At 39.8% G+C, this 20,543-nt stretch overlaps 2 protein-coding genes across 3 annotated transcripts; both read left to right on the plus strand.

Moving 5' to 3' along the window:
* The first annotated feature begins 109 nt into the window (after positions 1 to 109).
* Positions 110 to 7,642, plus strand: LOC140282221 (uncharacterized). 2 transcript variants are annotated; one of them, XM_072376810.1, is made up of 16 exons: positions 110 to 317; positions 438 to 655; positions 742 to 842; positions 911 to 1,002; positions 1,237 to 1,454; positions 1,541 to 1,687; positions 1,783 to 1,878; positions 2,007 to 2,282; positions 2,430 to 2,496; positions 2,591 to 2,661; positions 4,169 to 4,229; positions 4,371 to 4,411; positions 4,518 to 4,604; positions 4,915 to 5,016; positions 5,152 to 5,238; positions 6,358 to 7,642. In XM_072376810.1, the coding sequence occupies exons 1-15, from the start codon at positions 116 to 118 to the stop codon at positions 5,227 to 5,229; spliced, it is 1,857 nt and encodes a 618-aa protein (XP_072232911.1). In that variant the 5' UTR covers positions 110 to 115; the 3' UTR covers positions 5,230 to 5,238; positions 6,358 to 7,642. The 2 variants fall into 2 exon arrangements, with proteins under 2 accessions (XP_072232911.1, XP_072232912.1); XM_072376811.1 differs by lacking the exon at positions 742 to 842 and having other exon boundaries at positions 906 to 1,002.
* Positions 7,643 to 7,921: 279 nt separating this feature from the next.
* LOC140282220 (uncharacterized) lies at positions 7,922 to 18,893 on the plus strand. The gene is made up of 20 exons (XM_072376809.1): positions 7,922 to 7,974; positions 9,941 to 10,163; positions 10,417 to 10,698; positions 10,952 to 11,223; positions 11,328 to 11,409; positions 11,505 to 11,578; positions 11,733 to 11,820; positions 12,121 to 12,246; positions 12,334 to 12,459; positions 12,547 to 12,672; positions 12,760 to 12,885; positions 12,973 to 13,098; positions 13,186 to 13,274; positions 15,268 to 15,366; positions 15,920 to 16,015; positions 16,097 to 16,200; positions 16,375 to 16,483; positions 16,654 to 16,789; positions 16,900 to 16,926; positions 18,255 to 18,893. Exons 2-20 carry the CDS (start codon positions 9,950 to 9,952, stop codon positions 18,797 to 18,799), a joined length of 2,847 nt encoding a protein of 948 aa, XP_072232910.1. The 5' UTR covers positions 7,922 to 7,974; positions 9,941 to 9,949; the 3' UTR covers positions 18,800 to 18,893.
* Positions 18,894 to 20,543: the final 1,650 nt, after the last annotated feature.

The raw sequence follows: 20,543 nt of genomic DNA on the forward strand, positions 1-20,543 counted from the left end.
GAGAGCACAGAGGAACGGAGAGAAAACACGAGAGAACAGATCTTTCACGTCGCACCCCCACTTGAGCTTCGTGAGTATCTTTTAGTCATCTGTTTTCTATGTGCAGACAGCGGAGATGAGCCTCCAGCTTTGCCAGTACTGTGGCTGGTCCAAAGTGACCACCTACCAGGGCTTGAGGATCCATCAGGGGAGGATGGGATGCACGCTGAAGGGTGTGAGGGTTGCAGAGCCTGAACAGCCGTACATGCGGGACTATGTGGTGCTCACAAACGCTCAAATGGACCCCAGGTTGGATATTCACACCTCTTTCAGAACAGGTATTGTTTTATAAATTAATATGAATAGTGTCGTGCTTGTTTAAAACTTTCCCTCACCAATTCACAACATTAGATCCAATAAATAATATGAATCGGCTCTTGAATTATGTCTTGGAACAGAAACCACAGGCAACAACTCTGACCCGAGTCTCCGAGTTTGTCACTGCGGCTGGACTAAAAACACCACTTATAAGGGCTTGAGAATTCACCAGGGGAAGATGGGTTGTACTCCAAAGGGAAGGAGAATCCCAAAGAACGAGCAGTACGACTGGGAAGAAGAAGTGGATCACATCAATCATCCTCGAGCAGAAAGGGAGGCGTTCTCCACACGTCCACAGGTAAAGTGCAGGCACAAACATTTGGGACTCTCTGACTTCGGCGTGAGTCTGAAAAGTCATCCTTAGATTGAATAAATGTCCCCCAGGTCAACAGGACAGTCTGGGAGCCTTCAACACCAGCAAACCCTGCAGATGTAGCTCGAGCTAAGAAGACAAACCCAAAGCGTCAGACGTTACCACAGATAACCTGCTCAGAAAAAAACGTTTTTTCCTGCTACATTCTTAAAAAGTTTACTTTTGCTGTTTTTAGAATACGTACAGTGGAGCTGCGGAGGGCTACTGGGGCACTGACAGCTTCAGTGACTATGCACCAGCAGCAGCCAGAGTCAATGAGGAGCCCAAGTCACGTATGTTTAAAGAAGGAATAACGGTTTATTCATGACTGGATTTTGAACTTGAGCTGTGATCAGTAAAATGTTTATCTCCTTCCATTGAAACATTTGCAATTCCAGACCTCTCTGTCCAAAGAGCCACAAAGACAAAGTCAGGCCGGCAGCTTGTTTAAAACTTTCCCTCACCAATTCACAACATTAGATCCAATAAGTAATATGAATCGGCTCTTGAATTATGTCTTGGAACAGAAACCACAGGCGACAACTCTGACCCGAGTCTCCAAGTTTGTCACTGCGGCTGGACTAAAAACACCACTTATAGGGGCTTGACAATTCACCAGGGGAAGATGGGTTGTACTCCAAAGGGAAGGAGAATCCCGAAGAACGAGCAGTATGACTGGGAAGAAGAAGTGGATCACAGCAACCATCCTCGAGCAGAAAGGGAGGCGTTCTCCACACGTCCACAGGTAAAGTGCAGGCACAAACATTTGGGACTCTCTGACTTCAGCATGAGTCTGAAAAGTCATCCCTAGATTGAATAAATGTCCCCCAGGTCAACAGGACAGTCTGGGAGCCTTCAACACCAGCAAACCCTGCAGATGTAGCTCGAGCTAAGAAGACAAACCCAAAGCGTCAGCCTCCAGCTGCTCCTGTAGTCCGACCTAAGGAGAGAGGAGCGAGGGATCAGACACCGCCCCAGGTAATTAATGGATCAGAAATTCTTCTACTTTTTCATGTTTTTTTTTACCAAAATGACAACTTTACTTTATTAGTTAAATCCTACGTATCTTTTAGGTGATGGGTTTCGTCAGAGAGCATTCGCCAGTCACATACCCAGAACCAGTTGCGCAACCAAAGCAGAAACACAGGCAGGAACCAACTTGGTCTCAGGTATCAAACCTTTGAATGCTTGCAGTCTGTCATATTCAATGCCAATAAGTATTGTCAGACAGTTTGGTTTTTGGTGTGACAATAGGGTCACAACCAGATGGATAAAAACGTAAATTCCATCTTTTTAGGACAACAGATCAGTCAAAAATCAGCATTTAGCTCCACTTGTGGTCCCGCCTGAGAAGAAGAAGGACTCACCTTTGTGCACGGCGAGGCAGGAGAGATCAAGAGAGTGTCAGGAGCTGCAAGAAATTCGGAATTTTTTGCAGCAAGAAATTCAGAATTTTTTGCAGCAAGAAATTCAGAATTTTTTGCAGCAAGAAATTCAGAATTTTTTGCAGCGTGAAAACAAGATGAGAGGGGATGAAATTAGCGACAAGAGACGAGCAGAACCAGCCCCTGAGGTGAGCATCAACATACAGTTATGGCTTTAAATGTCCCGACCAGAATCATGTTTAAAAAACTGAAAAAGATCCAACTGGTGTGAAAATAAATAGAAGTTTACTTGCAAATAAGTAACGTGCTTTTAACTGTCCGTCTTTTTGTGTCAGAATGTGTCGATCTCGCCGATCATCACCTCACCGACAACAGCAGCGATGATGGCCGATAACAAGTCGCGTAAGTCTAAGATAGTAATTTGTTTAATGCTAATATTTTCTCAGGAGTCAGCCAAGACAGAAAATAACCGAGTGTTTGTTTTCTCTCCATACAGCTTTGACACCAGTACTGCGCTTGCGCAAAAAACCCATAAACATAGAAACAGGCCGTCAGTCCGGCTCTCAGGTGAAGTATCGCCTTTGAAACACAAATGTCTCTTGTTGCATACGCTTGGAGTTTGTTTTCATTCCCTTTGTTCACTTTCTGTATTTTTGGTCAACGACGTTCAGCCGCAGAAAAACCCCCATTATTAATGACAGCCATGGCCCAAAAGTGAACTGCTGTCAGCATCGGCCAAAAAACAGTCATGATATGCATAACTCAACAAGATTGATTAACATTATGTTAGACAGTAACTAAGGTGCGATTATTTTTTTGGTATTTGAGACTTTAGGTAATTTTTTCTTTTGGATCCATCTCAAATGCATTTGACACATTTTTCACTTTAAGGAAAATGTCTTTTTCCATCCCATTTAACCTGAGCTGCTGAAGCTGCCCTGTGACTACGCTCAGTTTACTGTAAGCTATTTACATTTGGCCAGACCTCCATCGTTATCATCCTGAAAACGTTACAGTCTAATAAGCCATAATTTAGTATTTGTGGTTTGAAAATGCACGTGGAAAGTAATGCTGAGGTCACTGACAGCACAGTTCCAGTAGGAACAACAGGGGGAAGGATCAGCATGAGAGGTAAACAGGGTGATACAGTTAGCTGGGTCAGACAGACGGTGATAATCTGTGAAGCAGAAGTCGGTCAGTTTGGTTTTAGAATGAATGGAAATCTACTTTGGATTTGGAAATACGAATCCTACATTTGATTTATTTGAACTATCTGCCCTATTTTTGCATCAGAACGTGAGCGCTGAAGCGTCAGCAACAACAGCAGCTACAGAGGAGAACAAGTCACATATGTACAAGATGATCATTTTCTCAACACAAGAGTGTAATAAACATCCAGAAAAATGAAGAAGCCAGAGACGGATTATTTTTCTCTCCGTACAGCTTTTACTCCAGCACAGCGATCTCTCAAAACAGCAGGCCATCAGCTGCCGAATCTCTGTGCTGCTGAGCAGGTGAAGCATAAAAACCTCGTAACCTCAGCTTAGTTGTGCCTCGTAAGTTTAACTGGCATCATTTCAGGTAAAAAGATCGGTCAGGGAACGTCCAAAAGCTCCTCCTGAGGTGCCACCAAAGAAGAATGACTCATCTTTATTCAAGGCAAGGCTAAAGAAGTCTGAATCAGGGTTGGAGCAAGAAGTTCAGAGTTGTTAAATAAGTTCATTATTTAACTAAAGTTAAATAAGTTCAGCCCAACAGATCAATTGACGCCCAGCCCTGGTAAGTAAGTTCAGTCAACCTTAATGAATGATGCTGATCCATGCGCAGGATGGCTTAATGCTAGAAGAAAATCGTGTAATTGTGTGGAAATACATCCAACAGGAATGATTCCCTTAGCCAATCTAAACTCAGTACATTTTATGTTATGCAAGCATATTTCAGTTTAGTCATCAAAGCACGGGACTTTGTTGATTTTTTGTTGAGTTTGTAGTAGTTTGATAACACATTGTGTTATGCTCATAACCCTGTCTTTTGCTGGGTTTGACAACTGTACTTAAATACTTAACATTTTCAGGCAAAGCCTCTGGCTCAAAGAGTCTCAGCAAGGCAGGAAACGGAGGTGCAGAGTGTCAGAGGTACAGACATCTAAAAAGCAACAACAGCAGCAGGACTCACACATAAAGACAGTCTGACATCACGCAAGTATTGCTCTGATTCAGCCCAAGATATCTTCTTAATTATCACGTGAATAACGATATTCCTGCTGTTCTCTGCAGCGTGTGAGGCAGCGCAGGACGATTTTCCCACAGGCAGAACGGTACAGTGGACTTCTGTATAAACGAGTGAAATATCTTGTGGAGCAAAACCAACACGGTGCTCTGTTTTTCAAGTCCCACTTTCACTGAAGATTGGACCTATTTCAGGTGAGGGAACGCGCCCGGATGTTTTCAGTCCTGGAACCAGCAGCCCGACCAACGGAGAAACACGGAGCGAAGAGCAAACTCTCGCAGGTAGTCGACCCGTCTCGGTCTGATCTCACTCATGGTGCCAGGTGGGAGACTGTTGTTTGAGCACAGAAAACAATCTGTGTTCGCCCATCTTTGTATTTCCTGCTCCATTTTTTAAATCAGTCCTTGCAGCCTCTCCTAAGGCAGATTCTTTACTTTATCTTAAAAGGACAATATCAAGGTTTGCTTGATTTAAACAAGTACTGAATGAAACTTGTGAAAAGACAAATGCAGAAGGCAGGAATGTGTTTTGTTTTGTTTTGTCACCCAACGTTTCAACCGCTATAAACCATCATCCACCTGTTTCTGGCAGAAGTCAACAGATTCAACAAGGGCGGCCACCAAAACCAAGCCTGCTGCAGCAGCTGAGGACCACTCTACCGCTCTACTCTTGGGTTTTCCCCCGGGGCCGAAGGTAGGACATCGCTTCCTGCAGATCAAACCTACTTGCAGCCGTACATCCCGCTCAGTTCTATGCTGCTCAGCAGCTCACACCGTTCTCCTTTTCTGTCCGGGTCCAGTTTGCTTGAAATATTACAAATGTCCACAGGTCAAGGATCTTACTCGGATGTATTCAGCGACGCGAGGGGCAGTCGGACCGAAGGACAGGCAGGCAAAAGAAGAATAGCCTGCACAGGTAGTGGACCCACAGTAAATCTGATTTAGAAACTGGAAAACACCTGGGCCCGGTGTTCCCACTATAAAATGGCTTCCTAGCGGTTTGCCATCGGGGAGGGCACTTCACTCTGTCTTTCATTCCATGCACTTTGGTTTTCACACCATTCCTCACTCAGAAATAGTCACTCGCTCATTCATACCTGCACCAGTGATTAGCTGATTTTCCCAGCTCATGCATTCCTTTTTCCTTTCAGAAGTGAAGTTGGTTTGATTACTAAAACTAATTTGTCGTTCCTTTATGTTGGTGTTGTTCCCTGTAATTTGTCATGATTCAGAGCTAGTCGTGACACTGTCTATGTGCAAATCCACATTTGGTCTTGTTTTAGACAAATTTACTGCCTACATAAAGTGTCTCGCCATAGGTTTCTTATCTCTGATATGGAAAGTTAGGAGGTCAGATTGTGCCTTTTGATAAGCACTTGTGGTAACAGTAAGGACAACTTCGTATCTTACATTGATGTATACAGCTGCTCCCAGGACAAAGGACAAAGACATGTATTTCTATGTCAAAAGCCAAGCTGAAATTTAAAAAAAAAGCTCTCAGGAAACTTTCAAACATACGTAAGACATTCTTTCCTTGTCTTGGTAATCATTCGGCTCCTAAGAATCGTCCATAGCTTTTGGCATTTTCCCCAAACGCTTGAATCTATGACTGCTATTCATTAGCAATGCAGGTAGCAGAATTCAAAGCTGACAGATGAGCCATTTTTGCTAAAATTCACCTTGAACTATTTTTATATATTTTTCTTATCAGTCCAGTCATTTTAGCAGTGAGCCCCCTAACAATACTTTCACATAAAAAAACTACACCTTCTGGAGTATTTTTCCCCACTTCATATCGATTTTTCCACTGCCTTTGAATGACCTCTGGCAGACTTAAAGGTTGTTGTTTTGTCAGACTTAAAAAACAATGACCAGATTTTTTTTTTCACAGCTTGAGGAGAAAAATATGGTCAGGCTTTAAAAAAAAAAAAATAAATCGATGCCCAGAATCTTTTTTTTTTTCTTCACTTGCCTCTCGGGGCTTCCGTATCATAGCCTATAACACGTTTGTTTGTTTGTTTTTTCTTTACTGTAGTTGATGTGAAGCTGGAGGTTTCCCTGGGAGGTGGAGATTGGCAACAAGACTGGCTGTTTTCAGCTGTGGAAAGAAATGACGCAAACCGCAAAGGGAATCTCTCTCCAGACTCAGTTAATGGTTGCTCGCCCTCACAACACCACTGATTCACTTTTTGCAAAAGGTCGGAGTGTTTGCAAACAATGAGGAAGGTCTGGTGTCGTTCTACAGCGTGAGAGCTCGGTCTGTCATCTATTCGTTTACTGAGTGTGTTTTCACCAGAGAGATATGCCCCTATTTCAGTGTGCACCTCAAAGTTTAAGTGCGGAACCTCTGATCATCTCACCTGTTAATGCTCCATAATTCAGCATGTAGGTGCAGTGGAACATCCTCATTTTACTCAAAATTACTAACATTTTGTATTTTAATCATCTGGTTTACTGAACTTTTAATGTTTATGTTGGAAAGGTTTGTTTCAAAACATCCAAGAATGAGCTCTTAGCCAACTCTGGTCCATACCCCCGAGGAATACCACTATGTACCATACAGACCGAGATGGGATCAAGCATAGATTACTAAAAAGTCCCTAACAAGCACAAGTCCGAGATTTAAAGACCCCTTTAGCTATATGTGCCTGAAAAAGATACACTACAAAGAGACAGGAAAGGTTTTTTTTTTTAAAAAGTGGTAAAGGAGCTTCAAAGACTAACCCTAATCCTAACCCATTAAAAAGTGATAACAAGTCGACGAAACGGCAACAAAGATGCAAAATGCCTCATAAAAAGACAATTCCAGATTAACCGTTAATCACAACACAGATAACCACTCAGAAATACACATTTATAGGCATATCTAAGGGCTGACTCATTCATTGCAGCATCAACACAGCCACCTCTCAGTTTGCTCATACTGGGATGAAATCAGTGAGAGTAGTGACCACACAATAAAGTCTTGACTTGGACCAAATCTCTCATTCTCACTCATCACTCATTACTGTTTCCCATCTGGGTCTCCAGGGTGGCTTCGGGGATTCGACTTGAGCTTTTTATGCAAGAATTTTAACCTTTTTATGTGAATTTTGCATAGTCTTCATATTTCTCTTTATGTCTGATGAATAATATTCTGCTTTTGTTTCTTGGTAGCTTTGTATTCTTTAGTGTATGTGCAAATAAGCACAAGTTACAGCAGACAAAAAAATAGACAATCTGCTGAAATATCTGTATTCAAATAGCATATGTACCTTTTGAGTATATAGAAAAAAAAATTAAAAGACAAATAAAATGTTTAACGACCAAGTAATGCTGTAAAACCCATTATTGCTCAACGCATGATGTTTTTTTTAGCTTCACCCAGGTTTGAAATGTCATGTATAAACAGGATTTTAGGACTAGTAGCTGCAGGGTTCCTGATTACTCCTGATTGCCGCCTTCTTTAATAATCCGCAGCAGTGGAAATAAGCTCAAGGCTCTTTTGACTTGCAAAGACATGCAACGGAAACCATTGTTTTGTCATGTTACGTCAAAAAAAAAGAAAAAAAAAGGCTGTTGTGGCTGAAACGAAACTGAAACCGTTCAGGCGTCGGCAAAGGAAGAAGAGGAAAGTCGACCTCACAGCGGAATATCGACACAGGAGCGACAGGTAGGTTCCAGCACCTTTGAATTGGTAACTTTGGGCTGTATTCCATTTCGTAGTAATGACAGATAACTCATTTATTCGCGATAGGTTACACTGCCTTCTCTGTGTGTAAAGTAAGAGTTTTCAGCCAATGGATGACAGAAAAAATATATATATATGTGAAGTTGTATGGCTTAGATTTCCATAAAGTTTACGTCACGTAGATCTGTTTCACTAAAAATGTAAAAAGAAAAAAGAATGCGCTTTATATTGTTGCCCGTAAACATTTGTTTGTGTGACGTCGCATTCGCAGGTGAGGGGGTAAAACTGTAAGACAGCGCTTCTTATTACCCTGCAATGTAACTCTGGCCAGTAAACCTTAAAATGCGCGAAATATCTCGTTTCAGTATGTTCTTTTTTTCCTGTTCCTTCCTTCTTTTCTCCTGTCGGCTTTAAACAAAATGAAGCTGACAGTGCAAATGCCAGTAAAAGTTGTCATTGGATCTGATTATGCAACCTGTTCCATAGCGCGATGCTGTAAAAGCTGTATGAAAAAATTCATATAGGAAATAAAAAATGTTGCATTTGTAATTCTATCAAGTTGTAGAAAATAAAAACGAAATAGATTGTATATGATCATGTTGATACTATTTTGTGTATATATATATCTATATATATATATATATATATATATATATATATATATATATATATATATATATATAGATATATATGTGTGTGTGTATTGCTATTACATACATGACCCTGACCCCTAAGATTAGGACGGAGCAATTTGTACCCTAAAATACAAAAACCATGAATGACCCATCAGGCCAAAAAACAAACATGTGTCAGAAGAGTAGATTCCCTAATTGTGATTACAGTAAGTAAATTAAGATTCAAATACCACACGCAAATGTGTTTGGATAAAATATAACCTGTTCTGTGAAACCTGTTTAACCTGTTTAAACCTGCCTAGCCACAGCAGACATGAACATCTCAATCCACACAGTTAAGCAAATATACAAGAGGCTAAGTGAATAAATGATCAATAAGAATACACATACTAATAGCGTGTATGAGATCAAACAACATATTTCCAATCAAGGATTTTAGCAAACTTAAGCAAAAAGGTGGAATCAGAGTTGTAGTTTTTTTAATTATTTTCCCGAGGGAGAGCTTACTATGTCAGGCTTTGAAAGCAACTGGTCTTAATGAACTGAAAAAAATAATATTTTATTTTCTGGTTGGCCTGAGTGTATACCCTTTACATCTATGCTTATTTGCCTAAGCACTTACTCCAGGTACATTCCCTCGCCAAACATGGATTAAAGTCAACACCTGACAGAGGTTTGCCTCAGCTGCTCTGAGGTGTGTCAGTGCAGGAAGGAAGAACCAGCTGACTTTCACGCTTTTTAGAGACTCTGACCCTTGCCTTGGCTCTGCTACAGTGTCTGCCTTTAGCCAACAGAAGTAATGCACATCTAGAGTTTTTCTTCTCATACTGATGCCTAATTCAGTTCATTACACACAGATGTCAACCTAATCATCAGACCCCATTTGTGGAACACTGGTTAAAATGTTAATAAAAACACAGTGAGTCTGGGTGCTGGACTCGCCTGCCTGCAGTCCAGACCTTTCACCTAAAGACTGTTGAGCAGCTAGAAACCCATACCAGACAGTGTACAGTATACTGTACAAAGTTTATTGAGCTATCCTGTGTACATTCAACTCATCTCATTATGCCAGCTGATATCATTGATCTCAGTGATTATTATTTTCTTTGATGTGATCAACACTGACACCCACCATAACTTGATTTAAATGCTTTCTGGTTGTGTTTGATAATCTGCAGGATAGTCCATACCATACAATACAGACTGTGCCACTAGAGGGCGACATATCACTGCCCTACACATCCAGGTTGTCATCACATCAATCAACATTGATTTGAAAGTAACTATATCATATACATTTACATCCTCCCCAGATATTTAACATGAGCCTTCAGGTTTGCAGCTGCTGTGGCTGGTCCAAAGTGACGACCTACCATGGCCTGAGAACCCACCAGGGAAAAATGGGATGCACACCCAAGGGAATGAGGATCCCTGAGAGTGAAAGATATAGTTCTCTTCCGAAGATAACTTACTCGCCTGCTCCAATCAAACTGAAAGATCGTCCGTTGGATATCTTCAAGAGTCCTGCAAAGTCTTGTGAGCGTTGCAAAACATTTTCAATGTTTTCTTTTCTTTTCTCACTTACTTTTCCATTTTTCTTTTTTTTTTACCATCCCAACTTTTTTGAGACTGTTGCTGCCGTCGAATTCAAAGTGAGCTGATATTTTTCATGGAATATTAAAATGCCTCAATTTCAACATTTGTCTCTTTCTGTGTTCTATTGTGAATTAATATTGATTCATGAGATCTTCAGATCACTGATTTTTGTTTTTATCTGCATTTTACACAGCAACGTTTTCTGGAAAAAGCCACAAATTGGATTCTTCCATTATCACTCAAACAGACTCTTCACCAACAGACGAGAGCTTGCAGGTTTGCCATTGTGGCTGGTCCAAAGTGACGACCTACCATGGCCTGAGAACCCACCAGGGAAAAATGGGATGCACACCCAAGGGAATGAGGATCCCTGAGAGTGAAAGATATAGTTCTCTTCCGAAGATAACTTACTCGCCTGCTCCAATCAAACTGAAAGATCCTTCGTTGGATGTCTTCAAGCGTCCTGCAAAGTCTTGTGAGCGTTGCAAAACATTTTCAATGTTTTCTTTTCTTTTCTCACTTACTTTTCCATTTTTCTTTTTTTTTTACCATCCAAACTTTTTTGAGACTGTTGCTGCCGTCGAATTCAAAGTGAGCGGATATTTTTCATGGAATATTGAAATGCCTCAATTTCAACATTTGTCTCTTTCTGTGTTCTATTGTAAATTAATATTGATTCATGAGATCTTCAGATCACTGAATTTTGTTTTTATTTGCATTTTACACAGCAACGTTTTCTGGAAAAAGCCACGTCAAATTGGATTCTTCCATTATCACTCAAACAGACTCTTCATCAACAGACGATAGCCTGCAGGTTTGCCACTGTGGCTGGTCCAAAGTGACGACCTACCATGGCCTGAGAATCCACCAGGGAAAAATGGGATGCACACCCAAGGGAATGAGGATCCCTGAGAGTGAGCAGTACCGCTGGGGAAACAGGAGGGAGGAATATCATCAAAAGGACAATGAACCATTTATCAGCATTCAAGACAAGGATGAGGTATCATAAACAGCAATAAGATTCTAAGAGACTTGTCAGTTTGATTGATTAATGTGAAAGTTGTGTTTTCACATGTTAACTTATCTTCCACCTCTCTCTGACAGAAAGCGCTCATGTCTCCAAACTTCATCACCCAAACGAGTCTTGCAGCCAGTCAAGCTTCAAAGATGGATTTATTCCAATCGTGTATGCAGCGTGATTTAAGCTTATTCATAACAGGAACCAAGACTAAGAAAATGAAAACACTTTATGTAACAGTGAACCCTCCTCTTTCCCTACAGTGGCTAAAACTGAGCAGCAAGTCGTTGACTTGGACAGAAGCAAGCATGCGCTTGGTTTTACTTTCGGAGCACAGGTATGACAGATTTCTTGTTGTGAAGACAGACATGTTTGCCCAAATACACTGCACCCTATGTCCATCCTTTTTTTGTATTTTTGCAACATGTTTTAAAACAAAATCAATTGTTACGGATACTCTAAAATCTATATTCACCGCTTTTCTCTTTCAGGGCAGTGTGATGCCACCGTCACAGAGCTTTTTTACCCAAATGAATCCTGTAGCCATGCAAACCCCAGTACAGGATGCAAACACACCATGTAAGCTTTATACGTACTTTTGATTCTTGACAGGACTGAAACAAAGAGTAACCTGTAAAACCTGTAAACCTTCTTGTTCCTCTACAGTTTTTGTTTCTCCAATTTTCTCACATCAATCCCTCGGTGAACCCTCAGACACAGCGTCACAGAGCTTTATTACCCAAATGAATCCTGTAGCCATGCAAACCCAAGTACAGGATGCAAACACACCATGTAAGCTTTATACGTACTTTTGATTCTTGACAGGACTGAAACAAAGAGTAACCTGTAAAACCTGTAAACCTTCTTGTTCCTCTACAGTTTTTGAGTCTCCAATTTTCTCACATCAAACCCTTGGTGAACCCTCAGACAAAGCGTCACAGAGCTTTATTACCCAAATGAATCCTGTAGCCATGCAAACCCAAGTACAGGATGCAAACACACCATGTAAGCTTTATACGTACTTTTGATTCTTGACAGGACTGAAACAAAGAGTAACCTGTAAAACCTATAAACCTTCTTGTTCCTCTACAGTTTTTGTTCCTCCAATTTTTTCACATCAAACCCTCGGTGAACCCTCAGACATAGCGTCACAGAGCTTTTTTACCCAAATGAATCCTGTAGCCATGCAAACCCAAGTACAGGATGCAAACACACCATGTAAGCTTTATACGTACTTTTGATTCTTGACAGGACTGAAACAAAGAGTAACCTGTAAAACCTGTAAACCTTCTTGTTCCTCTACAGTTTTTGAGTCTCCAATTTTCTCACATCAAACCCTCGGTGAACCCTCAGACAAAGCGTCACAGAGCTTTATTACCCAAATGAATCCTGTAGCCATGCAAACCCAAGTACAGGATGCAAACACACCATGTAAGCTTTATACGTACTTTTGATTCTTGACAGGACTGAAACAAAGAGTAACCTGTAAAACCTATAAACCTTCTTGTTCCTCTACAGTTTTTGTTCCTCCAATTTTCTCACATCAATCCCTCGGTGAACCCTCAGACACAGCGTCACAGAGCTTTTTTACCCAAATGAATCCTGTAGCCATGCAAACCCAAGTACAGGATGCAAACACACCATGTAAGCTTTATACGTACTTTTGATTCTTGACAGGACTGAAACAAAGAGTAACCTGTAAAACCTATAAACCTTCTTGTTCCTCTACAGTTTTTGAGTCTCCAATTTTCTCACATCAAACCCTCGGTGAACCCTCAGACACAGCGTCACAGAGCTTTTTTACCCAAATGAATCCTGTAGCCATGCAAACCCCAGTACAGGATGCAAACACACAATGTAAGCTTTATACGTACTTTTGATTCTTGACAGGACTGAAACAAAGAGTAACCTGTAAAACCTGTAAACCTTCTTGTTCCCCTACAGTTTTTGAGTCTCCAATTTTCTCACATCAAACCCTTGGTAAACCCTCAGACAAAGCGCGTCGAGTGCTGGACTTCTCCACTGGAGTAGACGTAAGTGCAGTAGATTTTTGTGGACTTAAAAGTGTTTAAATAAGCGTGTTTCCTGAAATCTGAATGAGCCTATTTGAGTTGTTCTTGGGAAAGGACACATTTAGGGTCTTGTTGAAGGTTCCTGACTGAATGAAATGACCCCGAAGTATCAAAGCAGCTGCCATGAAAAGAGTTGGTGGAATTCTCTAAATGCTAAGGAGATGAGCCTCAGTACTTTCTTTATTAACTCCCTTAACTCCGCTGTGAAACGAAATATCATTTTGTCACATAGTTCCTTGTGACTGCAACAAAGAAATGCTTGACTATTTATTTTGCAGCCTGTGACTGTGTCTTTCACATTTCTCCCTTTTAATTAATTTTTTCTACCAACCTTGATAATGAAGTAATCTTAATATAATAAGGGCTCTCTAAAACAAAACGATAAGATTGCAAGCAGAGTTTGTCCCATATTTCAACCCACTTAATGAAGAAAAAGTAAAAAAAAGTAAAAACAGTGTGTAATGTGTGTAAAACAACATGGTAAGATTGGAAAAGATTAAGTATCTAAAGCACTTTTTGCAGAACAGTCATGAAACAGCTTTAGTTTCGGTGCTACAGATCCACATCACAGCTTAGTGTGGTTGGATTCTCATTGCAATGCAGTTATCTTTAAAGTAAGTTCTTAATAATTTATTTCACCAACGTTCCTTGATCTTATGACATCTTCCAATCAGGTCAAAGACAAGACCTGAGGAAAAGATGATAGGAAGTCGTGTTTTTTTTACTTTTCGACTGTACCCATAGACTTAATAATCCAAAGTGGGCACTTGACTTAAGATTGTGTGGGCTCTAGCAGCCTTTATTCAGAGAGGAGAGAGGATAGGAAAGTAGGCAAAGAGACATAATGACATGACAGCAGAGGACCATGGGCCAGGACTGAACCTAACCCGACTGTGATGAATACCTTCAGCCCCTGTACATGCAGTGCCTGCTCAACCAAACCTCATATTTCTGCCAAAAGCTTAGTTACGAAGTTACAAAGTCTACTAGATCTCAGAGAGCTCCATTTCAGGTCGCACTTCACCAAAAGGAATCTGGTGCTGCAACTTAAAAGGGGTGTAAACACAATTACCCCAGTAGATAGCATTGTTTTTCCCCATAAAAAGGGTTCTGTTTCATGCACTGGCCAAAACTGTCCAACTTCAAGTCCCTCGTGTGCCAAACTGCCAATAACCTTTATGTGCTTTCACAATAAGTGAGAGTAAATTCATGACCTGTTTTGTCATTCATACCAGACTGCTATCAGAAGAAGTGGAGAACCTACAGTAAAAGCAGGACATTATGAACACGTGCAATTTGATTCAGCTTGCTGAATGTACAAAAGTTGATGCATCAAAAAGACAGGAAATGCAAAAGGCCCAAACAAAAGAAAATCCAAAGTGGGAAACAGAAGTCGTTAAGAAACAAACAAAAAGGAAAGGAAAGGGGAAAAAAAGGTTGATTAAAACAATTAGAGATGACAGATGTGCAGGTAACTTACAAAGGGAAGGGCAGGGTTTAATATACAGACTTATGAAATATTTATTCTTGTCTCCTCATTGCATCTTAGCTTGTTGTAGTGAATATGTTAGCAAGAGATTCAGTTAGGGACACTTAAGGTGCATTTAGGGGAATGGAAGATCTTGCATGATGATTGAGGAGAATGATTTTTGAAACACCAATGAAATGAAGACATAAGGGAGCATGAATTAAGATACTTTAAGGCACTCCCAGAGCAAACACCACTAGAAAAAGGCCTGATGGAGGCTTAATGCTACAGGCATCAGACTTTTAGGGTAAAACACAACCAAGCTGACAACTTCCTGTGAATCACTTATCTTTTATTTTGTATTTTTTTTTCTGCTTTTCTGCAACAAAATAGCTGTTTTAACATCAATGGAAAAGCCAGTAAAGCCTTTCTGTTGGTTTATCATTTTTATCATATCATGTTTGACCTAATGCCTTTTTAATTCAGGAGCAACAACAATGGGAGCCTTCAACAACCACGGCTCAGGAAACAGTTAATCCTCTAAAAGAGAAAAAAAAGACAGAAGAAAGGGAAAAACAGCTACAGGTAATACAAGATTAATAGCACAGTTAATGTTTTTAACCAAAACCGGCTAAGCCTGACCCTGAATAACTTAGATAACTTGTTAGTCATAACAAGTCATGTGATGTAAGAGATGATCTGGTTTTACTTTTTTGCAACTTCCCACCACATTGTCCTGATAAACCTACTGCCGACCCACACCCCCCCAACTCTTAACCACAGTTCACACAGTTCCACAGTTCCTTTCATAAATTCATTGCTTTGGAATTTGGTACAGCATGAATCAGGTTAAGACTCGATATTTTACTACCAAATAACTGCAGAAAGTATGACTTGTCATTTTCTGTCTTAATTAGCATATGCTAGCATGTTGTAATACTAATCTAGGATTGTTATTGGGCTATTTTCCCCTTTAAATATCCAAAAGTAAGCATTGTTGATGTGTGTTGTGACATCAGAATACTGGCGGTGACTTCAAGCCCTAAATACAGTAATGCTTACACTTTGTATAAACTGATTCAGCTTCAGGCATGAATTCTATTGGTTCTTTCACTTATACATTATGTCTTCTCTCAAGGCAAGGAAGGACAGGATGAGGGCCGATTTACAGCAGAAAATTCACACCAGAGAGCAAAAGAAGGTTAAAGTCAGATCTTCTGTAAAAACCTGCGAGGTAAGCCAAGAGTCTTTTTAACTTAATGATTTTGGTGTTGATATTTTTTTGACTCCTTTGTTTTTCCATCACTCTTCTCAGGGCTTTTTGGAAGCCGAGTGGCTGGAGATACATAATGCGTTCTCAGAGGTGATGAGAGTTGTGGATGATGCTCGGAGGAAAGCCCTTGAGCCTTTGGAGAAGAGGTCGGTCCCATGCGGCTCCATAACAGTTATAACATGTTATTAATTAGAAGTTGTACATAAAGGGTTTATCAGTGTAGAGAAGCTTAAAATCAACACTGTTGGAGCTATTTTATGTAGTTATTACAGTGCATATTTTATGGAAACTAACAGTCAACTGTGCTCGGTTATTTCTAGGAAACAGGAAATTAAGAGGGAAGCACAAGACCTGGAGCAAAAGCTGCAAAGAGAAATTGACAGACTGAAAGAAAGCATCAATGAGTTGGACAGTAACCCCGACTTGAAAGTGAGACAGCCCTGTAGAATCAAGCCATTCTGCCATTGTAACATGAAACAAGAAACATTTTGTTCAATTTTCCAGCTTCATGCAGTTTGCTCACTTGTGTCTTACATGTGATTCATCACAATGGATCTTGTACACTGTCAGTATTACACCTCCTCCCTGTACATACACAGGTCCCTGGGTTGGGTGAACCTTCAGATTGGAAAAATGTTAGTGTTGACACGTCATTGTCCTTTGGTACCCTGAGAGTTACAACTTCTACCATGGTGAAAGAGATCCAGCAGAAACTAGAAAACCTCTCTTCACTTGGTGAGTCCTTTTATCTGTTATTCTTATCTTTTATTCTTTTTTAAAGTTTTGATTAAAGTCTTTATTCTGTGTGTTTCCACTTAAGTTTAAAAGCATATCTCTTTTCACAGAGATCAAGAGGATTTCAACATTTGAAGGTATGTATACTATTCTTAATATACGGTTGTATGTATATTGTGTTGAACTAATATGATTTTTTTATTGTTGTATGTAATGTGTGGGGAGCTATTGCAATCTTGATGTATCTTGCATACAATAACAATAAAAGGAAATTGAATGTAATTGAATTGAATTGAAAATAGACGATGACTCAATAGGCATCTATGTAAAAGCTGGGGAGACTTTGGTGTTAGGATCATTTTATTTGCATGTCTGTTTGTTATGGTTATCCAATTTGATGTTATGTAATAGTTCATCAAATATTTGTGGTAAGATTTGAATGAAAAAGAATCTGAGTAGTAAACCTAGAAGGTTAAATGTTGATGTTTATCTAGATTAGGATTACAGAAGACAATGCTGGCATTTCACCTCCTTTTCTTATTGATCATTTCTGAAGAAATTAAAGCCTTGAAGTCTTGAACAAGCTAAAAAAGCTTTCTAATGACATAAAAAAAATTGGGACCAAAAACAGTTGTTAATGGCATCACCGCAATACGTTTGCGGAAGCAAAAATATAATATGTATAAAGTTAATCTTAAATACAGTTTATTCTTGGTTAATAAAAACATTTGCATCATAAGTTAGCTATATCACACTCTACATAACCTGGTTCTGAAGTAGCAAGAGCATTGAAAGGAGATTCTACTGTCGTTAGAAATAATACTTCAAATGCTATACATATTCTTAATTTACAGTTTTCATTTATTTCCCCCTTACCAGCTTTTCATTTTTCAGTTTAAAAGAGTTAAAAGTTAGTTTATTTTGCATTAAGTGCCAAAACTCTTCCTGATTTTATTTTGATTAGTCACTGCTCCCAGTTGTCCCGTCGTGATGATCAGTCTTCCTGGAAATCTTTTCCTAACGACTTGCAGGTGCACATTTGCTAACCTCAGATTTGGTGTTAATCTAACTTTTCCTTCATATGAATAACAATCGTTCAAACGGACAGCGCTGTTCAGTGGAATGACTTTTAGTCTCTGAGACCAAAAACAGAGACCAAAGCCATGCTTGATTACTTCAATTACTTGATTACGAACTAGCTTCTCAGGATGAGACCGCAAGCGATCACCAGGCATTTCCAGGTGTTTAGAGTGTGGCAGGAGCACTGGGAGCAGTTGACAGCTGCACAAGGTTGACTGTTTCAAAGATGGTAACAACTAACTGTAGACCTGGTATTTGATTTTTAAAGATGCAGCCTTGGGACATGAAAGTGTTTCCACCAATATTCACACTTAATGTGTGAGTTCTCTCTCACGTTTCTCAATCCTTTAACTGTTCAACTGTTTTTTTTTTTGTTTGGTCACAGTGGACATCAAGCTGGACTCGGCCACCGCACATCAGTGCCTTGTTCTTTCTGATGACTTGAAGACCGTGAAAGACGGTGGAAACAAACCAAAAGTTCCTGATGTCCCTGAGAGCTTTGACGTGTTCGGCAGCGTCCTGGGGCTAAACAGCTTCACCTCTGGAAAGTCGTACTGGGAGGTCGAGGTCAACAACAAAACCGGGTGGGATTTGGGTGTGGCACGACGCAGTGCAAAACGCAAGGGGATTCTCGACGTTAACACAGAGAATGGTTACTGGGTGGCTGTGCATTATGAAGGCCAAAAATACGCGGCACTGACTGTGCCACCAGTCAGCCTGCCTCTGAGAGTGAAACCTCAGAAAGTGGGGGTGTTTGTAGACTACGAGGAAGGCCTCGTGTCCTTCTATGATGTAAAAACTCAGTCTCACATTTACTCATTTACTGAGTGTTCATTCGGTGGTGAGATTGTCCCGTATTTCAGCCCACACCTTAAAGAAAATGGTGGAAATGCTGATCCTCTCATCATCTCTGCTGTGCAAAAGCAGTAGTGGTTCTCTGAAATGTGTGGCACCGGTGTGCTGAATGCACCAATGCATATACAGAACACACTACTGGGTGCACAGCAAGAGTTTACTTTTTATATTTTAGTGGTTTATGCATTAGAGAATCTTTTTCCCATTTCTTTTTTTTTTTTTTTTAATCGTGCACAGATAGTCCTGTTTTGATTAAGATGCCAGCTTTCAATGTTCAACTCAAGAAAAAATCTAGAAACATCATGCAACTTTTTAAGCCTAAGATTAATTGAATAATGCACACTATATGGACTATAACTTTAACACTATAACAATTTGGGATATGTCAGACATGTACAGTCTGTAGTGTAATTACATACCTACAAATTACAGGTTTTGCCGTTCATACAGTTACAAGAAACTCTTTGGAACAACTAAAAAATCTGCACTCATTTCTCTTCTTCTGTTAAACACTTCTTCTGCAAAACAACTTGCTATGTGTTTATTCTAAAATATGAGTTTTCCTTTTTTTCTTTATTACCAATTTTATTCAGTTTTTTTTCAGTACCTTGAGCTCACTTACATAGGTTAAAGGAAGATGCAGAGATTTTCATTTGTATTTTCCATATTGTTAACACTTGGTTCCGTGTTTGCAAAAAAATAGAAAATAAAACGTCTTTCAAGACTGCCTCACCCAGGGAGATTAGCAACAGTCACAAATTTCTTCTATTTGTTGACAATTTGTCTTAGTGAAGATGAAACCTTAAGAAATGGAGCATACCTTGGAACCTAGACACCAAACTTAAATCCTACACTTTGATAAAAGTCACAATCACATGTGAGTTGTCTGACTGAAATGACTTTCTTTACCCTTTGATCACTCTGTGCTGTAAAGATGTACAAAGTATAACTGTATTTGCCTGAATTCAGGCCACATTTTAGGAATGATTAAAGAAAATGTTCTAGTTTGTCCAGGGGTTGACTAACTTATTTCTTCTTTGAGCAACTGTATATAATTTGCCCTCACACTTGTTTAGATACAATGTTAAGCATTCATGCACAAGCTATTTTCTTTCCTATTTTGCAACTTGGTATCCCCCTACGTAGCCACCGTACATCGTACAAACCGTACAAACATCATTTGGTTTCCGTGGCTACTGATGTTCAGTCAGACTCTTTTGAATATAGTCTACGTGAGCCTATATAAAAGTCGAAATTCACTGATTTATATGATATTTTATTGTATGAGATTTTTGTATGAGATATTTTATTGTAAGTGCACTAAAGTAACCAACTTTTGTGGAATATTTATTATTTTATTGATTTTCTATTTACTAGTTTTGGTAAGAAATAAAAGAGGAGAACATGTTTGGCATTGTTTTGTTTTACATGTGAATGAAGTCTCTTTCCTCTCCCTTTAGCTGAAAAATATTTCTCCCCCTCTGCCTTACATTTTCTCTGCACTTTCTCTGAACTATGTTGCCCACCAAACACCCAACACTTACTCATAGTTAGTGTTAACCTGCCCCTCACTGCACACTTGTCGTGGTTCACTCCTGTTTTACTTTATGCTTCGTGAAGGAGAGCCGGGTGACGTTAATTCAGTTAGCTCTCTGTAGTTTTGTTTGGTTACATGCTGCCATTCCGACATGGGTCTCCAATTGTCGGAATGGCGACACTTAATTTTTTATCAAACGTCCCGTCATTCCGACACTTTTTTCCTCCTATGGTCGGAATGGCGGTATGTTTTTTTTTTTTTTTTTTTTAACATACCGCCATT

This window comes from Leuresthes tenuis, unplaced genomic scaffold (genome assembly GCF_036924035.1).
Source record: "Leuresthes tenuis unplaced genomic scaffold, fLeuTen1.0.hap1 SCAF_22, whole genome shotgun sequence".
Lineage (NCBI taxonomy): Eukaryota > Metazoa > Chordata > Actinopteri > Atheriniformes > Atherinopsidae > Leuresthes > Leuresthes tenuis.

Excerpts from the sequence above, each read along its gene's own strand:
- LOC140282221 (XM_072376810.1), top strand. The coding sequence starts at position 116 with ATGAGCCTCCAGCTTTGCCAGTACTGTGGCTGGTCCAAAGTGACCACC. Across the intron at positions 1,688-1,782 it reads GGGATCAGACACCGCCCCAG|GTGATGGGTTTCGTCAGAGA; the intron begins GTAATTAATGGA and ends CGTATCTTTTAG. Across the intron at positions 4,412-4,517 it reads ATTTTCCCACAGGCAGAACG|GTGAGGGAACGCGCCCGGAT; the intron begins GTACAGTGGACT and ends GACCTATTTCAG.
- LOC140282220 (XM_072376809.1), top strand. The coding sequence starts at position 9,950 with ATGAGCCTTCAGGTTTGCAGCTGCTGTGGCTGGTCCAAAGTGACGACC. Across the intron at positions 10,699-10,951 it reads CAAGCGTCCTGCAAAGTCTT|CAACGTTTTCTGGAAAAAGC; the intron begins GTGAGCGTTGCA and ends CATTTTACACAG. Across the intron at positions 12,673-12,759 it reads ACAGGATGCAAACACACCAT|TTTTTGTTCCTCCAATTTTC; the intron begins GTAAGCTTTATA and ends GTTCCTCTACAG.